The sequence below is a fragment of the Simochromis diagramma genome, unplaced genomic scaffold (genome assembly GCF_900408965.1).
Source record: "Simochromis diagramma unplaced genomic scaffold, fSimDia1.1 OVJJ01000753.1, whole genome shotgun sequence".
NCBI classification, from domain to species: Eukaryota; Metazoa; Chordata; class Actinopteri; order Cichliformes; family Cichlidae; genus Simochromis; species Simochromis diagramma.
The window spans coordinates 9,491,084-9,514,090 of record NW_024387523.1 but is presented as its reverse complement, the minus strand read 5'-3'; the positions used below and the strand labels follow the sequence as shown (position 1 = coordinate 9,514,090).

Below are 23,007 nucleotides of genomic sequence, written 5' to 3'. Positions count from 1 at the left end.
CGTGCTGGGCTCATGAAACCGAGCTAGTAAGACCGTCATCTTTGGGTCTTCGCTCGAAAGGGTTTTTAAGTCTCTTAAACAGCCCTAATGTTTTCTCACTTCAAATTTAAATGCAGCGGGCACTTCAGGACTTTATACTTAAGTATCTGATTCTCTAAATGCCAGCAGTTTGTACCTCTCTGCGCTCGCCATCTCCCGTGTCATTCTGTGTTTGGTAAATCACTGCTCACACTTAAACCGTGTCAAACCTCCTGGGGCAAGGCTGCCGGGCTGTCAAAGAGCCACGGAGTTGATGCTGCGAGGTTTTGCTTCTGTCAGTCATGCAGGATGATTGTTTGGACAGCTTGCTGTAAATGAATGGCCTTAACTTTCTACACTCATTACACCGTCTGCGTTTGCTTTTCAGCACCTGTGACGCTGCTCGAATTCACAATGGTGGATGAACCATGGGTCGTACTTGGCGTTTAGATGTTAAACTCTGGCTCTGAAGAGTCAGTTCATACAAATGAACACAAAATAAATTAAAATACATTAAAGTACATTTCTCACTTGCTTCTTGTGTTAATGAGCCGTGCAAGCAGTTTTCTTATATTTCTCTATTTCTTCTTATAGATTATAGTGAATGCCTTTATGCCCATGGCCTATTCAGTTGCCTATTTTTTCTGGGAAAAGCCATAAATACTACTGGATTAAACACTATAGTCTGACACTTGAAACAAGAGTGTAATGAAGTGATTAAAAAAAACAAAGTGAAGTTTTTCTGCCATCATGAACAAAGTTGCGTTTACTTTCATCATACAGGCGCAGAGAGAATCTCAGATACATCAACACTTTGACTCGTTCTTAAATTACACACTTTAATGAGGCTGCATGTTTCAAATGTGATTTTAATCCTTTTTAGTTTATATTTGACCAGTTTTACTAGTTTAAACAAAAAAAATTGACATAATTGTATTAGAAGGTTATTTTCTCACTAGAATCACAAACCCTTGCCCTAAACTGTGATGTAGAGGGAGATGCATTTCACCAGCTGAACATTTGAATACATTTTTTAAAAAGTTTGTATTTTTAAAAACATCTCTAAAATCTTTCATAACAAATTTCTAAGCGTTGTGGTATAAAAATTTCTCACGTTATATTTTTAGGATAATTGATGTAACGATATAAGATCATTTTTTAAAAAATGTATAATTTTTATTTATATTAGTGCTGTCAGCGTTAATCTTGTTAATATGACGTTAATGCCCCGTGCAGCCCCACGCACGGGGCGATTCCGCGTTAACTCGCTAACGGAGATTTGCCGCGTTAATGCGTCATTTTAACGAGATTAACGCTGACAGCACTAATTTATATATCATACCACCGAAATTGAAATGGAAGAATTATTTTTTTGTGAAGTCAGGTTGGCGATGTTCTAGAGTGCTGTACAAGATCTTGAGCCAACCCTCATTTTTTTATATTTTGCATTTCTTTATTCTTCAACACAGCCTGAACTCTCTCAGGCAGTTTTCCTGTAATTTCTTCAAGTAGTCTTCAGAAATAGTTCTTCATGCTTCTTGAAGGACATTCAAAGCTCTTCTTTGTGTGTTGGCTGCCTTTTGTTCTGTTCTTAATCAAGATGGTCCCACACTGCTTCAATAATCCTGAGGTTCAGGCTCTGGGGAGATTTTGATCTGCATGTTGGATCAAAATCTGACAGCACTTTTCTGGGTGCCATCAATTTTAATAAGATCCCCAACACCGCTGGCTTAAATGCAGTCCCAAACCATGACAGGGCCTCCACCTTTTTACACAGGACTGTAGACACTCATTGTTGCGCCTTTTCTGAGCTCTTCTGTTTGTATTGATGTAGATTTGAACCACTCCATCAGACCTGTTCTCGTGGATTTTCAGTCCAGTTGTTGTAAAATTTGGCACACCTCAGCCTTTTTTCCTGGTTTCCCTTCTTTAAGAATGGATTCTTCACAGCCATCGTTTCACTGAGACCATGTCTGATGAGGCTTCGGTGAACAGTACATGGCTCAATTGGAAGGTCCAGATCTATGTCTCAGATCTGCTAGAGATTAGGGTTTTTTTTTAGGCCTGACAGTTATTCTTTTGTCCTCTTTGTCCAGTTATCTGAATTGATTTATGGACACACTGCACACCATTCTGACACACACCAAGTTTTCAGATAATGGCTCTCTGAGAATCACCTTGTTGGTGAAAATTGATGCTGTCAAACTGGACACTTTTCTTATATTCGCCTAAGACGTGTAAAAAAAAAAAAGAAAAAAAAAAGGCTAATTGTAACAAAGTGCGTAAAGATACAATTTAAAATAGGTTCTTTTAAGTTTGTTTCAACACAACACTGGTTCATTTCTTGAGTTAGGTGCCTTTTTGTGCATGAGTGATTCATAGGTCAGCATTAAGTGGCTTAACAAACAAAAAAAAAATTCATCTGAAAATGGTCAGGTGTCAAAAGAAAAACTTTAAAAAAACCACGACAAAGTTAAAATGTAAAGAAATGAGGGATGGCTCAAGACTTATGCACTGTACTGAATATCCTTGTATGTGTGCAAATCTCACTGTAACCTGGATTAAAGACGGTTATCACTGATGCAGCTGGAAAATCCAATATGCATATAAATGTACGGGACATGCAACGACATCCAGACTGTTTCTTCCTTGGAGCCTGTCCCAGCTGTCATAGAGCCAGGATACTCCCTGAAGGGCTAACTCAGAACGACAGGCAAGCACACGCTCTCACATCCCCACCTACGGCCAGTACAGAATCACAAGTTCACCTGTCATGCACGTCTTAGGGAGGAGGCACCCACACAGGCGCAGGGAGAACATAGAAACGCCACACAGAAAGGCCTCAGCCAATCAGCATGCTCACCATGTAATAAAATACCAGCCAGCTGTTTCACTGAATTATGAAGTTGTGTATCATATTATAGACAATATTCAGAGACCATTTCAGAGCTTATGATAGTGAAAGTCATGACCTGTCTAAAGGGTTAACTGTCAGACATTGTAAAACATATATTTGGTTATTATAAGTTATTAAACGTACAAAACTTCTATTCACTTGAACTTAATAGACAGTGATGAAATCTTAATCCATAGTTTGCTGAGCCTATTGTCACATTACCATTAGGGTAGGATTAACTGCCGCTACCTTGACAGTTTGGCTTACCTTATGGGTACTCGGCGCTGTCATAAAAAGAGCAACTTCCCATGGCATAATCACGCTTTGGTTGTTGACATGGCAGTATTTACTCGTTGGAATATGGCAATTACGGAGACTTCCATATGACATGAAAACAACATCTGCCCCAGCAGGCCTGGTCTGTGAGTCACCGGAGCCTCCTTGTTGTCATATGCTTCAGACCACACATAACGAGATTTGGTGCGCGTGAACTGGAAACACTGTCACTCTGGGACAAACCGGACGCCGACATCGTGGAAAGACGTAGGCCTCAAACGCCGTCTAACATAGCAGCATGAATGTGGATTTTTATCCTGCTTGAAAATAGAGATGCAGGAGAGAGAGAGCAACTCTCCCTGAAGGCCAAGAGCTATACTATTTTATGATGTTTTTATTACAGCATGCTCACCGTGGCCTGTTATGCTGATATTGTGACTTCGTATTGCGTCATATTGAAAAAATAAAAAGTGTGTTGCACAGCTCTCTCCAAGCCCTTCCATATGACATATTACTCGATATGGTTTCAAGAAATGCTTTTTTTCAAGGTGACCTTCATTGGGTGCTAATAATGAAGGTCAAGCTTAGCCAACCTAGGTACTCGTGTCCCCTAAGGCCTGGTATATTGTTGTGAAGTTAAAAAATTGCGGGGACTGCTAACAAACAAACAAACGGAAGCGATTATGTACTGTACTATGTCAGAGTGTTAAAAGTAAAAGCACTTTAATTGTCTTGAACTGATTTTTAAAAACTTTTATAACAAAGAGGACGCCGTTTTATAAACCTATTGACTTTATTTAACCTATATAAATCGAGCACAATATGTTTTCTGCATTGTGTTTACATTCGACTAAATAACCCTGAAACCTACATTTTCCTCTGCTATGGTCTGTGGGAATTTGAGCCATACTTTTACTTGTTTATTTCTTTCTTTTTGAGTCATAGTTGTGCGCTTCAGAGACACAAACTCTAAAATAACATTATGAGCGAATAAAACTGCGAGGGGCTATTAACAGCTTTTATAATATGTGTGAAAACCTGCTCACGTTGAGTCTTAGGACTGTCTTTTTTTTTTTTCTTGTTTTGTTTGATTACAGCCAAAATCCAAGAACTAATTATGGTATTATTTTAGGTAAAGACTCAGTTTTTTGCTTGATACTGATTGAATACCTCATCTCAGGGTACCTGCAGATCTGATACCAGCCTTCAGCTAACATGCTAGCACTATGCCTCTCATTACACTGATTGCTGTGAAGATTTGAGCTCCACAGACTGTAATTACGGCAGCTGCCTTTGGTGATCCTCTGAATTTTCTTTTTTCCTCATCTAAGGGAAGTGACTACTAAACCCTGACAGTCCCTTAACTTTTCATGCAGGTATCATCATCAGAAATGGAAAGGTTTATGATCAAATACCTTTAAAACTAACGAGCTTCACTGTATATTGGAGTTAGCTCTAATTAGCAGCGAGTAAGTTGTGTGTCTGTGTGTATCCCATCCTCTATTTAGGCTAAAAGCAAGAAAACAGATTAAGTGAGGGGAAAACAGTTGTCTAGTGTCTAATTAGAGTGCTCATTATAGCTAATATTATCATCCTAGGATGCAAACATCTGACAAGATAGCATTGTCATTATGAGTGAAAGCGTGCTAATGTCAGTGTTTACCTCAAATCACCTTCTGTGGAGAATTAGAGGCTCTGGCATGGCTGCAGCCCCTCACTCTTGTTGAGCACCAGTAATGCTACGGTCCAGTGTTTTTTGAAGTGTCCTATTATGTAAGGTGGCATGAGACGCAGGATTAGTGAGGTTGCCTGTTGTGACGGCATCATTGTTTCAGCTAATGCTGATTTGGTGAACTGGTGGGTTATTAGTGTTTTTTGTAGATTTCACAAGTGTGTTTTCTGGAATCAACAGAGTTTTGATCTTTTTTTTTTTTTTTTTGTAGACATCTGCAGAAAAATCATAATTGTTAAATTGCTGTCGTGATCAGTCAGCTTCAAGGATAACTCATTATTATATACATCAGCTTTCACACCTGATTGAGGGTGGGGGGGATTATTACCTGAAAATGATTTTATTCAAATGATTCTATAAAAGCAAAGTTTCCAGATATGTATTAATAGAGATATACATGCTAAAGGTTGAGTATGTTTCTCCAACACCCACTCACAGTCTTCCTCTTTCTGTTTTCTCTCTCTGTATCACAGTTAGCTAGAGGCTGTTGCCACCCACACACTCAGTCCTGACAGCAATTTACATTCAGAATAGCCGATGCGAACGCATCCATGTGTTCTGATATGTCACGTTTCCTTAGATCACTGCATGCTGCAAGTGACTTTCTCAGTGGCAGGTGAAAATACAACCTAAATATTTGTCTGCTTGGTCATTTGATCCATTTGCTCTCGCGCTGAGACACAAGGCAGAGTTGGGATTCGGCCCCACAACGATCGAGGAAGATTTCCGCTCCCGCCCATCCCTCGTGGTCGGGCCGACGGGTCTGAGCATTTTTCTCACGCGTCTGTCGGGAGAAACAGATGCGTTGTGCTGCGTGTTGGTGTGTTTCATCATCTTTACTGTGCAGTTGTGTGCCCGTATCTTCTGCAGTTCAAGTAGAAGCCCTTGGAGTTGTTTCCATGGATACCAAACAATTAGCTGGGATTCAGAATAGAACCTGGAGAGTCGCCTATTTAGAGGCTTTGGGAGTGAGGAAATCATAGGATGACAGAGTGTCTTGATTCTGCATTGCAAAGGGAAGAAAAAAGGGCTCCCGTGGGTAATGGGTAACTTCTAAAGGAAAAATAAATAAATAAATAAAATGCTCCAGCAGATCAATCAGAGACAAAAATAGAACAGCAGAGCGACTGTGAACATGAAACACGATCACGTTTCCTTATGTGCTGTGAAACATATGGACGCTCTGAAGCTAGCTTAAAAGAATGCATGCATATAAAAAGGAATATGACCGTATTGCACAACCTGGGCTCACTTGAGGGCCGTATTGTAGCTTTTGACATGGCTCATTCCCACTTGTGAAAGGTTGAACAGTGTGTAGCTGAAAATGTGATTGCTTTTTTTAAAGAAAAACTTTAAGAAAACCTTCATTGTTGGGGACATGAGGAAAGGCTAAATATAGATTGTGCTCCCAAAGGTTTGCACATAAGATAAAGGTACACAAGCAGCCTATTATATCTGAAGACTATATATATAAAGTGATATCATATGTATGATGTGATTGTTGCAATAGCCAGGAGGTGATTAGCATCTGCTTGACTCAGAGAGAGGGAAACATGCTAGCTTTATTCTGCCTTAAAATAGCTTTGGAGATGTTAGCGAAGTTGGGGAAGGTACATTTGGGATCAGATTAACAAAATATAGATTAAGTAATTTGTTTAGATTTTAAAAACTGAATGTTGTGGCTTCTATTGAGGTTTATGTTCCAGAGTATTTGCTAGCTATGGCCTGTAACCTTTGAATAGAGCGACCTTGTTTTATTTCTTTTAGCTAAAGCTAACCAGTTATAGGCCATTGCCTGATATTTACTTACAGATAGGGCAGTCAAGACATTAGATTTTCTATGTATGATTACAGTGGCCAATGGAATTAAAGATGGTGACATTATCATGTTAACTATAGAAAATGTGTTACAGGAACAGCTAGGTACTAGCTAGGTTAGCTAGATGTAATTTGATTGAGATTCTGCAGTCAGTAAAAGAAAGAGCAAATAGAGGAAATATTGGAAAGTCTGGTTGTTCTTGATTGCCTCATTGCTTGGCTGTTTTTGTGCACAGCTGGGATTCTCGATCTGTGTCCTTGACTGGCTTTTTCTTTTTTTTTTTAATGCTGCGTCACTTTTTATGGTGGGTGGTAAGGTGTTATATCATTAATTATAATCTCTGGAGAGAGTGCATTTATTTGTGGTGCTAAAACCAATATCATATAGTCCTAACGGTAAACTGGTATTAGTTGGACATAAGTAAAGGAAACAGTTGACGCATCTTAATTTGACCAGTTTAATCTGACCGTGTCAGCAAACACAGAAACATTTTGGCCTTGCGGTCTGATGAAATCCAACGAACTGGTTATTGATTCTGTGTTATGTGAGTGTTATCGTGAGATCAGTGTTCCAGTTTTTCCCATGGTTACTATTTTAACTTGGTGTTTGAGGAAATTGAACAGTTAATGAATACCTCAGATTTCTGTCGTTCATATTTAAAGATGGGGATAATGTGGGATGGATATATTCGTACTCTGTGACCCTCACGCTCCTCGGCACTGGAATTGCCTTCCAGGTCACCACATAGACACACACACACTCGTGCAGAGAAAGTCCCAAAGATAGATGCATATACTTTTATAGATCCATCACCATGTTTACTCAGTTGCTACTAGCCTAAAGTCAAACCAAGACCATGGGTTTCAAGATGACTCATCAGAGTGTGGGTCTTCCTCCGAATATAGTTCTCACATCAGGGTTTCTTTTTCTTTTTTTGCGTCATTTTCCACTGGCATTAGATATAAAAAGTTTTCCCTTCTGATGACGAATATCTGTTTGGGCATGCAGTTTTTTTCCAGACACTGTGTTGTTTTTTGTGTTTTTCTCGGGGGGCTGTAGATGTATGTTCTTGTTGCTGGTGTTCTTCAGCTTGAACTTCTCTGTGCTGGTATCTGGCCTGCTAATAATGTGTGTTCTGTCAGTGTTTTCTGATGATGTTTTCCTTTCTTGATGGGACTGAAGTGGCAGCTGCAAGGTAATGACGCAAGCTATGAGTAGGAAGTTTGTTGTGAAAGCAGTAAAACGTTTCTAACTAATGGAAAACTAACTGTCTTGTGACCTCAGAGAGAATGAAACAAAATGTAACAATAAAAGGATAAAAATTAGTTTTAAGAAAGGACAAAAAAAATCATTAAAATCATAACTGCTTGATTGATTCAAGCATTATGCAGGATTTTACTGATGTTTTGTTGCGTTTTGTTTCTTTCTCATTATTACAGGATCAAAGTCATCATTCTTTTAGTTGCTTTCACGGCATCATGCTGATGCAGAATTTCACTATCGTGCTTGAGTACAGTAGTTTGCCAACACAGTTAATTTCCACTGAGATCTCTTAACTCTTAGCAAATTTCCTCTATTTTGGCAGAGTTGATACATAAAATATTTAAGCCTGGAAAAAAGTAAAAATGTGATAATCCAACTCTTTATATCAGAGCTGGCTGCCAGATTGTACTAGCTGGAGTTGCCTTAACATTGGTTGACATAAATATTGAACTGAATGTGTATGTAAATATAACCCAATTTAAAGACATGATAAATGATAAATTTAAATGGCTTGAACTAAGTAGATGTAAGTTTAAAATTACAAAATTCTTACTGGTTTCAATCCCTGATATCCCCACAAAGTCTCAGCGTTTAATAATTATTGTGTTCAAGTTATGCTGGTTTCAGTCTTTTCCATTTCTTATTTGTTTAACTCTGTTATTCTTGCTGCTTTTGTTTGGCACTTTTTCTTCATAGACCAATCTCGCAGGGCAAGTTTTGCCTCTGCAAGACAGTCAAGCATGGAAACTCCTCCCAATACGACCCCACAGCCTTTCAGACAGCCGGTAAGTACAATAAAACCATACAATGCACGCTCAAGTATGTGATGTAAGCTTTATGCTTGTGTAGAAAACCCCACAGGGTAGCTAGCTCCTCTGTAAACTTCCCACTGTAAAACCATAACTTATTTTCCTCCTGTTTTTGTTTTTAATCTTTAGAGCTTTCTCAATCGAAGGTTGAAGGGTTCCATCAAGAGGGCAAAAAGTCAGCCCAAACTTGACCGGACCAGCAGCTTCAGACAGATGATTTTGCCCCGGTTTCGTAGTGCTGACCAAGAAAGGTAAGTAATCATAATATATATTTCCAGTTTGTGATCTGTCCATTGCTCTCCATTCCAGATTTTAAATATTATTACCTCAGAGCGACGATGTGCTCACAGTTCATCCAATATTCATAATGAAAAGGCCAAGGCTGCAGTTTGAAAGAGAATTTTTGATACGGTAATGGTCTGTAATCCAGAGACAAAAGGCAACCTGGAAAGTTACTGCTTTGCCATTTCACTGATTTTATGACAAAAACAAAAGATAAAAAAAAAAGATTAGAGCATGAATTTGAAAGCTGAAGGAAGTTAAAGTACGCAGAAGATACACAGACAAACCGCAACTGAATATAAAGAACCAGAGGCTGTAAACATTTACATTGTTTTCTGCTAGCTGATGTAAGCTGGAAAAATTAGACTGCAGATATCGCCAGCAAGTGTGGAATTAGTAACGTCCTGGTTATAACGAGCTCAATTGTATCATAGCCATCACTAAGATAGTGGATACAGTCCATTTATGCACCGAGCTTGGGAGCTAAACCATCAGCAATCAGAATCTGTTCTTTCTTGGGTGTCTGACAATCCTGTTTTTGTGCACTGTGTGTTATTTCAGTGGCTACTTCACATCACAATGGCAAAACCTCTTAACTTTTTTCCTGAAAGCTGTGGGGTTTTTTTTTTCCTTCTCTTCGTTGAGTTGCTAATGTCAGTAGAGTAGAGAGGCAATCAGTTAAGATTGCCTGTTACAAGCCGACTGACAAGCTGATTCATTTCAGTAAACTCAGGGATTTTGTTGTTACAGCCCTACTTACTCTGGTATGAATGACCAGTTGCCAAAATGTTAGCAAGCTCTAACCAACAGAAAATACATTTTATTGTCAGGCGCCTGGTCCGAACACTCATCCAGAACCATTCATCTGTAAATGATTAATCTATAAGGGTCTTTTTTGCAGCAAACATCTGACTTATCACAGCTGGAGAAGTCGGTGTTATTTCCAGTAAGATTAACTTTGACTCTCTTCTATTCAAGTGTGCCACTTATTAATTTTCATTTTTTTGTATTTGCACTTTTCCAGCTGTGATGTCTGCTGTGAAAAAGGCCTATGGAGGACAACAGATCAATAAAAGAAAAAAGTAATGGGTCTGCACACTGGCTTTAAAGCTTCCAAATATAGCTTAGGCAACATGGGTAAAAAAGGGACTGTTTTAACTTTAATGGTGACAAAAAGTGTATAAACACTGAACTTGCTACATCAATGCTGACATCATTATTTGGCTATTCTATGATAGGTCTCTATGCATGATAATATTAAATCCATTATCACTGATTGAAATGCTCTTTTCTTCTCTTAGGGCGTTTCTTTAAACGGTGTCTTTAAATCAGCCGTACCTGCGCTTCGGATTATTACTCACATGTCACGCTCACATGCAATCATTAAGATTTGTGTTACCCTGATTAGAGATATGCATTAATCCTTTCATCACAAATCTATTTTGTGCTTTTAAAGGGAGACGTTTGTCCTCAAGTGGCTCAAGCAGAATGTGTATGAATCTCCGAGGAGCTCATGACAGCCTTCGCTCCCACTGTAGCTCCTTATCAGCCACAAAAGCAGAGCCCCGTTGAAAGAAGGACGCTGCCTTTAGCGATACCTTCACAGATGGTTTCAGCCAGTGACGAAAGATCTTCATTTGAGTGATATTAATAGAAGAGCAGTCTATCCAATCATTGCAACGATGCTCTCTGAGCTGCGATTTATTACAGATGAACAGAAAATAAATAGGGGGTGAAGGCTTGTATTATCACAGCACGGAAAAGGTTTGTTACTTCAGTTTGTTTTATGTCTGCACAAAAAGATTAAACAATAGCAGCTTAATTAGATGCACATTTATTTAAATATGTACTCATACTCATGTATTTTTTATTGAGATGTCTGTATGAGAAGCCTGCTCATATATACAATTAGAATCACTGGTTTTCATCAGCACAAAGTCAGGAAAATAGAGCTGAAATGAGTGTAGTGTTGAAATCCGTTGGGCATTGCAGTGGAGACACTAGTGTGATTTTTCTTGTCGGGATGCAATAGCTTGCAGCTCTAGAGGCTTTCACCACAGCTTTTTCTTGTTTTGCATTCTGAACTGAGGTCACATCCCGATGGATTCTCGCTTGCATTGTGATCAAAATTTTATGCAGTCCTCACACAATCCAGTCACGATGCACATATGGGAAGTACAAAGATGTAGAGAGGGAGAAGGTAAAAATCTAATGCTGACACTACACTTTGCTCTCACTACAGGAGATGCTGTAACAGACGCATTTAGGGCAGGTGTGGCTGACCGATCCTGGAAGTAATCAGTGTGTCGTTTTTGCAAAGCGCGTAGAAATCCTCTGTTGTAAAATTCAGATTGCTGGTTCAGATGTTAAAGCAAGTTTCTGTGGGGGCAGCAGTGAAGGAGGAGGTGGTGGCGGGAGCTAAACGGCGATGGGGTTAAAGTCTGCCTTGGTCGATCTGCCTTTCCCCTCTAACCACAGCCGTTCACCGCTGCCTCAGACAGCTGCCTTCACAGCCTGCTCCGCGTTCTGCCCACACACGCTTAATTCACTCAGTAGTGTTAAGTTGACTTTGCAATAAACCCACAGCATTCAACTTCACACTCTAGCTTTCCAACGCAGCTGCTCGGCCTTTGCTGCCAAGTCGGTTTACCATGTCCTGCGTTCTGCGATGGCACCGTCAGCTCCCTTAACATGATGATTCACTCCTCTTCTGATCAGTATTAAAATGCAGCCTTAAATTTCTCTTCTCCTTTTACTGCATCATTATCCATTCAGTCAGGACCAGGATAGTCAGAAGATTGTTACTTCCTGTTGCAGTAATTTATATTTATAGCAGCGTGATTCTGCTCTGGGATCATCATAAGGGTATATAATGTGCAGCAAGACTCCTGTATGGACCAGTTACTGCTACTCCAGGCATCAGTTACTACAAATATGACATTGATTAGGCCAGATACAACATGAAAGGAAAAGCTGGGATGTAGGTGGGTTGTAAAGTGGCTTGCAGATGTGTAGTAACTGCAATAACAGCTATCAAATGAAATGTGTGTGACCTGCGTAACTAATGCTGCGCTAAGTATGTGCATTCAAAGCACCACTACATGCTGAGTCATACTTTTGGTGCAATTAGACCCCATATTTTTTTGCTAATCGTACTTTAAAGTTAATTTTGAAAAGCTTCCATTGTGAGAAATTTGCTTGATCACTTTCTGACTAAGGTTTGTTCACAAATACATTATTTTTCCCCATTCTTTTTTAAAAGATCCCTGTCTACATCAAAATGCAAATGCCACAACAACATACTTGATGTGGCGATATAACCTTAACCGTACAGAAATGTTTATCAGTCAAAAGCCTACAAACAGTGACACAATACTACGATATGTAAGAGGAAAAAAAGGTGATAAAGGCACACACCTTTAAAAATCGCAGGACTAAATCTCAGTTTTCACTAGCTGGTTAACGTTGCTTTGGCCTGCAGGAACATCTAAAGCTGAAAAACATTCAAAATCACTGTATTTTTCTTATTTCTTGCATGGAGTATATAAAGGGTTAATGACCGAGCCTTCGAGGATTTTGTTGGTTAGGAGAACAGCTAGGTGTTTGCTTAATAAGATTTTATAAACACTGTATGTTCCTTTTTTTTTCTTTCATTAAAGCCAGTTTTGGAAAACATTATAGGAATAGACTGACATTTTGGGTAATCTATTTCCATATCTTTGGAATCAGCCGTTAATTCCAGTTCTTGTCTAACTAGAAAGCGAGGAGTGTTATTTTTAATTACAGAATTTAAAAATAAAATTTTTAACCATTCAGTCTAAACTGAGCCTCCAGTCGTGACTATAGAGCAGCCCATAGCCCTCTACATCTCTAATGTCTGTCTGCCAGCAAATCAATTTAATGGTTCTCATTCAGTCTCTGTTTGCTGCAGCCTGAAAAGCTACAGTTAAACCAAAAGGACAGGCGCCCACTCACTAGTTGAGATGGTAACACACACAGCAAGTTAAACAATAGTTTATATTTAGGTTTCCTCCTTTTCCCATTACTGTGAGCAACAAAATCCCTTTCCTTGCTCCATTTTTTCCCAGTTCTGTTGCCTGTTAAAGACAGCTTCTTTCACATTTCTGCGTTCAGTTCCACCACTTTTTCTGTTCTTTGACAGAGCTGCCCTCTTCAAAGGTTATTCCATGATCAAGCCATAATCCTCCCTGCGTTTTTATACCTGCACTAGAGTGCACACTGCTGAGCTGCTTCTCAGCACTTGAATTTACATTACTAGACTGTAATATCGACCTTTAAATTCAGTTTTTGTTACTGTAGTTTAGTTAAAGGTATATCTGCATTTTCAGACGACACCACGAGCTGGGCTGGTATAGGCTGTTTCCTAATACACATTATGAGTCACATGAGCAAAGTCAATACACCAAACTGAAAACGCAAGAACTGAAAATCTGGTGTGGTTTACTTTTTCCATAAACTCATTATAAAAGGATCACATCTAAAATAATTGTGTTGAAATTGCAGGAGTGACACATGAGGATGTTTGAGCTACAGTGACTCATATTGTGTGAAAACACCACCATAATCACATCTGAATTCTGAAAGTAAGTCAATATCTTCCTCTTCTTCTCTAGGACTCGCTTGATGCAGAGCTTCAAAGAATCCCACTCCCATGAGTCCCTCCTTTCTCCTAGCAGTGCCGCAGAGGCTTTGGACCTAGTTTTGGATGAAGACGCCATAATCAAACCCGTCCATTCTAGCATTTTAGGACAAGAGTACTGCTTTGAGGTGCGTTGCGGTTGTTTAACCTTTTCCCTCTCCGGGGTTTCACCTCCCTGCTGCTGGATTTGTTTTATCTCACTGTATTTATGTCGCAATTCAGGTGCCACTACAAAGCCACTTCACACCTCACTTGAAAAATAAATGAGGTGACCCAGTGGTTTATGGAATTAGTGCTTTAATAATTGAGTTAATTATATAAAATTGGAAACTGGGAATTGATAGAGTTTGGTCTGTTCGGAGTTACCAAAAAGCACAAAAAAAAGAAGTAATTTGAAGACACAGGACCAGATTTACTAACTGGACTAAGTACCTCGAGGCTGCAAAAATGTGCCAATGGAGTGTAAGGTTCTGCAAGTGATCTATAAGCATGGGTAGCAAATACTTTTCACAAGTGACCCGATGCGATATATGATGTAAGAGCAGCACAAATTAGTGAGTCAGAAATGATCAGATCTGCGCAAGTTTTTCTCTCCATCAACAGCATGCCAGTTCAGCTGCAGGAGAATCGATATGTTTTGATACGAGGGCTAACTTTACTATTAGAAAGTGATGGAGACTGTGTAAGATGTAGCATCTGTTTATGGATAAATCAGACAGCCTAGATGTTAGACCTCAGCTTAGATAGCAGAACGTACTCAGAGAAAAGACTGCTTCATTATAGACGTATAAACCTGAAATCAGCATATAGCAGCTGACCTTCGTGTAGAACCTGAACACAAATTATTTACCTTATGGTCTTGGCCACTCTAGATGTTTATAAAGCTGCTAATAATGTGCAAGTAAGACCATGTGGGGGTGCAGCTATGTATTAAAAAGCCAAATATAAGCAGTTTTTGCAAAATCCCAAATTAGAATTAGTGAAACCTGATTGACATAGTTGTCTTTATTTCAGTTTGTTATGTAATAAAACTGTTACTAGAGAGAAATAAAAAAAAAAAATAATATAAGAAAATGACACAAAAGTCCATTTGTGATGTTGCAGAGCTCAGTGTGTGCGCATGCAGAGACTTTTATGTACTTTGGGCTAATCTTAGTGTAGAAATGTGGCTAAAAACCTGAAACACTGAGAGGTAACTAGGCAGAACAACACAGCTGGCGTACTCAGGTGTCCCCTGTAGAGGTGGGATGCAGAGGCACTCTGGCCATGAGGTGAGCCACTTTTCTGAAGAGCATGAGGGGGATCAAGGACAGGCCTTCCAACAAGTTATCAAGTCACTCAGAGGCGACTGAGCAAAGCAGCAAAAGGCTTTGGAAGAAGAGGAAGGACTCTAACTGGGCTAAGAAATGTCTGCCATGGGGGGTAAAAGCAGAACGGGCATATACCTGGGGTGCCAGGTATTGCAGTTGAGCTTTCTAGTGGTGTCATGGCGCTGTCAGTGGAACACCAGTGAAAGAGGGTGCCCAACTGGTGGACTTGACAATGTTTTTTGCCCCTTTCTCGATGACAAATACTGTTACAGATTCCAACAAAAAGTCCTATGAGCTGAACTAAGTTAATTGAAAAACACTAAAGATGATCAAAAATAAAAATCATTGTTAACTATAGTTTTCTAAGGAATCTTTCTTGATCATGAACGCAAAAAAGTGATATGTTTTATCCACAGGTAACGACTAGTTCAGGGACAAAATGTTTTGCCTGCCGTTCAGCTTCAGAAAGAGACAAATGGATCGAAAACCTGCAACGAGCTGTCAAGCCCAACAAGGTAGATTCAGTAGAACAGATTATATTTCATCCTAGTATTACACTCTCACTGAAAAGGATCGACTACATTGCAACATTATGAGACAGTTTTAAGTAAGGACTGTTATAATGCAGTAACAGAACTCCTCGTTTCACTTTCAGGATAACAGCAGACGGGTGGATAATGTCCTCAAGTTGTGGATCATCGAAGCGCGAGACCTTCCAGCTAAGAAACGCTATTATTGTGAGCTGTGTCTGGATGACATGCTGTATGCACGCACCACCAGCAAGCCCCGCACCGACACCGTCTTCTGGGGCGAGCATTTTGAATTTAACAATTTGCCTACCATTCGTAGCCTTCGTTTGCACCTCTACAAGGAAACGGACAAAAAAAGACGCAAGGTAACGGAAGTGTCTCGTGAAGTCATTTTTAATGCTTTTCGCCTAAACATTTGCAATAAATACGTGAAATAAACATGTTTTTTCTTAAAAATCTAGGAAAAAAGCACATACATTGGCCTTGTTAGCATCCCCATATCCAGCATCACCGGCAGGCAGTTCGTTGAGCAGTGGTACCCGGTGATTCAGTCCAGTGTTCTGGCCAAAAGTGGCGGTGTTGGAAGTACCAAAGTTATCAACGCCTCACTACGCATCAAGTCTCGCTACCAGACAATGAACATCCTCCCGATGGAGCTGTACAAGGAGTTTGCGGAGTACATTACCAACAACTACCGAACACTGTGTGGGGTTCTGGAGCCTCTGTTGAGTGTGAAGAGCAAAGAGGAGGTGGCATTTGCACTGGTGCACATCCTTCAAAGCACGGGGAAGACAAAGGTAAAGAGAGGTCAAATTATGGCTTGTTGGTGTATCTTAAATAATTTATTTTCTTGTCTCCCTCTTTTCTGTTTGATTTGTATTTATTAATTTGCAAGAATTTTACAGAAGTACGGTTAGGTCCAAAGGTTTCTGGACAGTGGCACATTTTATTGTGTTTTTTCCTCTTTACAACAGCTCAGTGGATTTTAAATCAATCAACAATCAAGACTGCAGACTTTGAGCTTTAATTCAAGGGATTTTATAAAAAAAGATTTAAATGAACGATTTAGGAATTACAGATATTACAGTGTGTTTGTGTGTACAGTGTCTATTTATGTCTGTCTCCACGTTGGGTGAGTGCTGAGTAAGTGCATATGAGAGCATGAGGGTGGGAATGGATGTTTGTATCTGTGTGTGCCTGTTGGTTTGTGTCTATGTGTCAGGTTGGGTATCAGACGCCACCTCTCTGGGGACATCTCAGGCCCTCCAAGGTATGGAGGCCTATCTCCCCCCACCACTTCCCCTGCCAGTGGCAGATGCCCTCAGACATCGGTGCATTGGTGGTTCTTTGTGTCCGGGGATGGGCGTCCAGGTACCCACCGGCTCACTCCTGGTGGCTGCTTGTCGGGGCCTGGAGCCTGGGGCTCGCTCTGGCTCCTTCGGGGGTGGGGTGCCCTCGGCCTCTCGCCCTGGGGCTCGGTCACTCAGGCACAGCTGGCTGCCGGCGGAGCTCACGGGCGCGTCACTGCAACCCCCCCTGGCTTCTGCTCCGCGGCTGCTGAGCGACCCCTCATCTGGGGCTCTCCTCAGCTCTTTCCAGGATAGTGGCACGGTTGCCCCTCCCTTGGTCTTCCTTGGTCTCCTTTGCTCTTGGGGCCTCTGGATGTCTGGAGTCTTGATCTCCTCCATGCCTGCTTCATGCCCAGGAGGACGGGGCTGTGGCTCCCCACACCCTCTAGCAGATCATTACATGAAGGAACCTTTTAAATACAAGCGCGCTCATGCTCACAGGTGTACACACGGGTGCTCACACACACAAACTACACCCTTTTTGGCTCCTACCTCAAAGCACACTGTGCTTGTTTACTTTAGTTGTTACGTGTGTTAGAAGCTGCAAAAATGAGCAAGCATAAGGATTTGAGCAAGTTTGACAAACTGTGGCCAAACTGTTTTGGCTAGATGAGTGGGTCAGAGCATTTCCAGAGCTGCAGCACTTGTGAGGTGTTCCTAGTCTGCAGTGGTCAATATCTACAGAAGTGGGCCAAGAAAGAACAGTGATGAACCAGCGGCAGGTTCATGGGCAGCCAAGGGTCAGTTATTTGTAATGTTAATGTTGATGTTGGTTCTGATAATACATTTCTAGGATACACTGTATAACCACAGACCAGTCAGGGTACCCATGCTGACCCCTGTCCACTGTCGAAACACCAACAATGGGCATGTTAGCATCAGAACTCGACCACGGAGCAATGGAAGAGCGTGCCCTGGTCTGATGAATCATGTGTTCTTTCACCTCATGTGTATGACCAGGTGCGTGTGGTCTTTTACCTGGCCAGCTGAAGCAATGTGATGCTTTAGGCCAGGGGTCAGCAACCTTTAACACCCAAAGAGCCATTTGGCCCCGGTTTCCACGCAAAACAAAACACTGGGAGCCGCAAATACTTTTTGACATCTAAAATGAAGATACTGTATATATTGTTTTTTACCTTTATGCTTTGTGTGAACAACTAAAGTGTGTTGCTTATGAAATCCATGAAGTGCTAAAGAGAAAATTACATTTTATTTATGCAATGAACGCATTTTGAACTTATAAAGAAATATAACAAAAAGGAAAGACACCCAGCTGAACTAAAATGATCCATGTAGCAAAGAAAAACTTGTGTACTGCCACCCTTATATCGCCTTTGGGCTTTTGGAGCATAGCAGAGCCTTGACCTCAATTAAAAAAAATAATTGGAATAAAGCACTCTGCTACTAAAAAATTGAAAAATAAATATTTGCAAAATTCTGCATAAATATTTATTTATTTACTTATATTTATTTTACATGGTAAATGTGTGTGGCGAGGCTTAGTCTGCAGTGCCGCTGCATGGGAGTCGGACGCACCTGAGCGGCACCCGCAATCACGCCTCGCCGCCTTAAAGTCTGTGCTCTCTTTGCTGTTGTGTTGTTGGGCTGTGAGCTGAAAAGCTACAGCCGGCTTTATGCGTACAGCAACCGTGTGTGAAAAGTGGTCAATAAAGAGATGCTGAAAAGCGTGTTCATGGAAACATCGTCGGGTCTGCCGTGATATGTTTACAATGGGACTTCTGCTCCTGAACCTCTGCGCACAGTGAAGTCACTTTCATCTTTACGCAGGACTGTAAGCTGTCATCTGTGAGGCGTGAGCGGTGTTTGTTTTTAACATAGTTCGCGGTGGAGCTGCTGACATAATGTGGATCCATAGAACTACAAGTTTAAAAAGAACTAATACAAAAAATACACTTCAGCTAAATACTTGTAATTTATTTTCTCAAACCACGCGGAGCCGCAGTATAAGGACTAAAGAGCCGCAGGTTGCCGACCCCTGCTTTAGGCAATGTTCTGGTGGAAAACCTTGGGTCGTCCCATCCACGTGGATGTACCGCCTACCTAAGCATTGTTGCAGACCATGTACACTCTTTCAAGGAAATGGTATTTCTTGATGGCTCTTTCAATAGGATGTGCACCCTGCCACAAAGCAACAATGGTTCAGGAATGGTTTGAGGTGTTCACCTAGCCTCAAAAGATCCAAGATCTGTGGGTGTGTGCTGGAGAAACAAGGACAATCCATGGAGGCCCCATCTCGCTACCTAAAGGACTGAAAGGATCTGTTGCTAATATCTTGGTGCCAGATTTCACAGCACACCTTTAGGGGTCTAGCGAAATCCATGCTTCAATGGGTTAAGGCAGTTTTGACAGTAAAATGGGGACCAACACAATATTAGGCAGGTGGTCATAATGTTATGCCTGATTGGCATATGAGGCATTTTCAGAGCCTAAAAAGTAATTAGATCATTAATTGACAAGCAATACTTTTGTTAAACTCCTTGAATTAAAGCTTAATGGTCAATGCATGCACAGTATGATTGTTTGATTTCAGATCTGCTGTGGTGGTGTACAGAGGCAAAACTATGAAACAAAAGTGTCTTATAGACTTAACTGTATGTGTACTCAGCTGCACTGTAAGTGTAATCTCTTCTCAGGAGTTCCTGTCAGACATGGCGATGTGTGAGGTGGATCGATTCATGGAGCGAGAGCACTTGATCTTTCGGGAAAACACACTCGCTACAAAGGCCGTGGAAGAGTACCTCAAACTGATAGGTCACAGATACCTCAAGGAGGCTATAGGTAAGGCTGCTTTATCAGTGCCCTGCTGACTGAATGAAGGTATGTGTGCTTGAAGCTCTAAGTAAATACCTTTTTACTTCTTACTAAAATACGCCAAGTTCATGCATAAGTAGCATCTGGCATTTAGTGTAACCGATTGTGCCATTGTTTGATGTTGTGCTTGTTTTTGTGACATGCACAATTACTCCCGTTTGTCGTGGCTCAATTTCAGAAATGCAGTCTCTATGAAAAATAGTCTGTCACATCAGCAAAGACAAATTATATTTTAATAGGATTTCTGTGGCACAACATTAAATGCAAATGTCTTTTTTGTTAGCTTACATCTCAAAATACAAATGAATGGTGTGTCCGGTGTAAGACAAGTGTAACTAATGCAAGTCTAGTTAGACTAGCTGATTTTCTTTTTATAAAAACTAGCTAAAATCAAACACATTTAGACATCTCCACTTTCATCCTATTTTTGATTATTTAAATGAAGAATGGTGAGAATTTAAGCTGTGCATCTCTGTGTGTGCGTGCAGCACCACTTTTATTAATCCTTGAAATACTCCTCTGCATTTATAAAACAATCTGTAAAGTAAAAACTATGCATATTTTATATTTATGTTTTTAAGATTCAGCCCTTATTAAAGCAGTGTTATATTCACAGTTTTACATTTATTTACTTTAGTTGTGCCATTTTCTAGGGAAAAGGAAACAAATGTACAGTATGTGCAGTTGTGTGCAGGTTCAGTTGTCATTGCAGCTTCTTTTTGTATATAGTTTTTTTTTTCCTATAAAGGTAAAGACTATGTAATCTACATTTTGTAGGTGACTTTATTCGAGCCTTATATGAGTCTGAGGAGAACTGCGAGGTGGACCCCATGCGTGTCCCACCATCAGTCCTCGCTGACCATCAAGCCAACCTTCGAATGTGCTGCGAGCTTCTACTCTGCAAGATTATCAACTCTCTCTGGTCAGTCTTGTGCCCTCAGAAAGCTCCGTATGTGCAGAACTGTTCTCATTGCGTATTAATTGGTGCCTGAAATTAACAGAGGACTGAAACTTTCAGTCTGCCGTCCATTTTCCCCAGACGAGTCATGTTCTCAATTTCCTTGAAAGCTGCAGAATTAAGTAGAAGTCAGTTAAAAAGGATATTAAACATTTTTTAAACTGAGGAAAAGAAACTGAATTATTAAAATAAACCCTGAACAAATACATTGTTTTGAGCAAGGAAAACTGCTCTTTTCTGTATGTTTTAAGTCTCCTGACCTTGAATTCCCAAGGGTTTCGCATAAGCTATAGCATTTTGTCTTGCTGTTCTCCCTGACAGTGGGAAATAAAATCATGTTCTTGTTTCAGCATATTTCCCCGGGAGCTGAAAGAAGTTTTTGCCTCATGGAGAGCCAGATGTGCTGAGCGCGGAAGAGAGGATCTCGCTGACAGCCTCATCAGCTCCTCTCTGTTTCTTCGCTTCATGTGCCCAGCCATCATGTCACCCTCCCTGTTCAACTTAATGCAGGAGTATCCCGCTGAACGCACGTCCCGCACGCTCACGCTCATAGCCAAGGTGATGCAGAACCTGGCCAGCTTCAGCAAGTGAGTGTCTGTATTCACCTGCCCTCTTACGCCAGCTGTGACGTTACACTCATTTGATTCAGTTCAGTTTTAAATCTGCAGGCGTCTGACACTTGTGCTAGGTGGGATGGGTGTCACAGACTGACATCACGCAAATAGAGATTTGCAGTTTTGACTGCCAGGTTATAAGCTGTTACTCACCATCGTTGAACTCTGAGCCACCGCTCTGCACTCAAAGAATTGTCTTGAACATCATAACGAATTCCCCTGGCGTAACTAGGCCCCTGTGATTAGGACATCAAAATCGCACACAGTGGTAATTTATTTGACAGCTTTAAAGAACTGTTTAGGATGTGCTCTCAAGGTCACACCTGTTATGCCAAAAATAACTTTTAAGATGAAACTCAGGCTTATTCTTAATTATCCCTTCTAACAGTTACAGACCTGAAACAATTAACTGATTAAACTTAACCTTCTGGATGGGCACTTTTTTGTCAAACAAGTTACAGAAAAAAAATCAAAACAACACTCTGATAAAAGAGACTCACTTTGGTGACACTGAGATAATGAAAGTAATTTCTTCCAGTCATACTCTGACTTTTTAATTCCACACGTACATATAATAAAACATCAAAAGTAGCCAGTCACATTTTATATAAAAGAGTATCTTTGAAGAGACCTTAGTTATGAACTAATCCAGTACAAATATTTTCAGGTGAACTTGATCAGAAAAGTGCAGGCCATTAATTTGGAGTGTCTTAAAGTGCACACTAGGATTCCTGTTATAAGTTTTTAAAGTGTGTGTGCAACATATTCATATAACAATAAAAATCCACCCTTTTCTCCTCCTCACTTGCCTCCATAATTTTCTTCAAAACTGCTTTGATCCTTCGCTCATACCGAGAGTGCTAGCTTGTGGCTGCCTTAGCTAAAGCTAATGCTCTGGATAGCGTTAGCTTTAGCTGCTTTGCCTTAATTAGTGTCTTTAAGATGTCTAAGTTCACCGGGGGTTTGATTAGGTGTGTAATTATGTTTGTTGTTTTGAACATTTTTATGATGATCCCTCGCTGTTTACTTGCTTACTGAACTTCTCGCTCAGAGTGAAGAACGTGCTAATGGCTACAGCCAAACTGTAACGACACCTGGCTGCTTATAGCGTGTGGCTGTGGGTGTGTGAGCGACTATTTGCCTGCTGTGCTTTGTTGTGCATCCATGAAACAGGCAGGCTCGTAATACGACATACGTAAGGCTGACCAGTCTGGACTGAGCGTACTGAAAATCAGGTGATTTGCGGCTCAAGCAGAATATCTTCAGTTCTTGTACTTATTAAAATTTGATGCTAGCAACATGGTTTAAACAAAGCTGGATCAGAACACTTTTGTAATAAGATACAAAGTAAAATCATTTAACAGTAGTGTTTGTTGAGTTAAAATAAGAATTTAGGTATTTAATATGTCTACTGTATAAAATGTTTTAAAAGGTTCAGAGAAACAAGGGAAATCTCCTTCTGTGAGGTTTAAGGTTACCAACTAATACAACATTAAAAACTGTGTGATTCTGTCACTACACTCAACAACCAGGGATGTCAAATTCATTTTATATCGTGCGCCACATACAGCACACTTTCATTCAAGACCAGTAAAACTCCCCTTTCTGTCAGTGTAATGAAGTTTAACTACAGATTTAATCCCTGATATATCTTGATAT

General features: G+C 40.4%; 1 protein-coding gene across 8 annotated transcripts in view; it reads left to right on the top strand.

The window, feature by feature from the left end:
* LOC120727218 (ras/Rap GTPase-activating protein SynGAP-like) overlaps positions 1 to 23,007 on the top strand; it is a 56,774-nt gene that overhangs the window by 8,423 nt on the left and 25,344 nt on the right. For 5 of the 8 annotated variants that reach the window (XM_040021421.1, XM_040021423.1, XM_040021420.1 and 2 more), the window contains 9 exons: positions 8,701 to 8,789; positions 8,943 to 9,064; positions 13,730 to 13,883; positions 15,482 to 15,580; positions 15,700 to 15,960; positions 16,057 to 16,392; positions 19,599 to 19,743; positions 20,554 to 20,698; positions 21,085 to 21,321. In XM_040021421.1, coding sequence (XP_039877355.1) covers positions 8,701 to 8,789; positions 8,943 to 9,064; positions 13,730 to 13,883; positions 15,482 to 15,580; positions 15,700 to 15,960; positions 16,057 to 16,392; positions 19,599 to 19,743; positions 20,554 to 20,698; positions 21,085 to 21,321 — 1,588 coding nt within the window. Of the gene's footprint in view, positions 1 to 2,428; positions 7,937 to 8,700; positions 8,790 to 8,942; positions 9,065 to 13,729; positions 13,884 to 15,481; positions 15,581 to 15,699; positions 15,961 to 16,056; positions 16,393 to 19,598; positions 19,744 to 20,553; positions 20,699 to 21,084; positions 21,322 to 23,007 lie in introns of those variants that run through there. The other 3 variants (XM_040021419.1, XM_040021417.1, XM_040021422.1) reach the window with 2 other exon arrangements.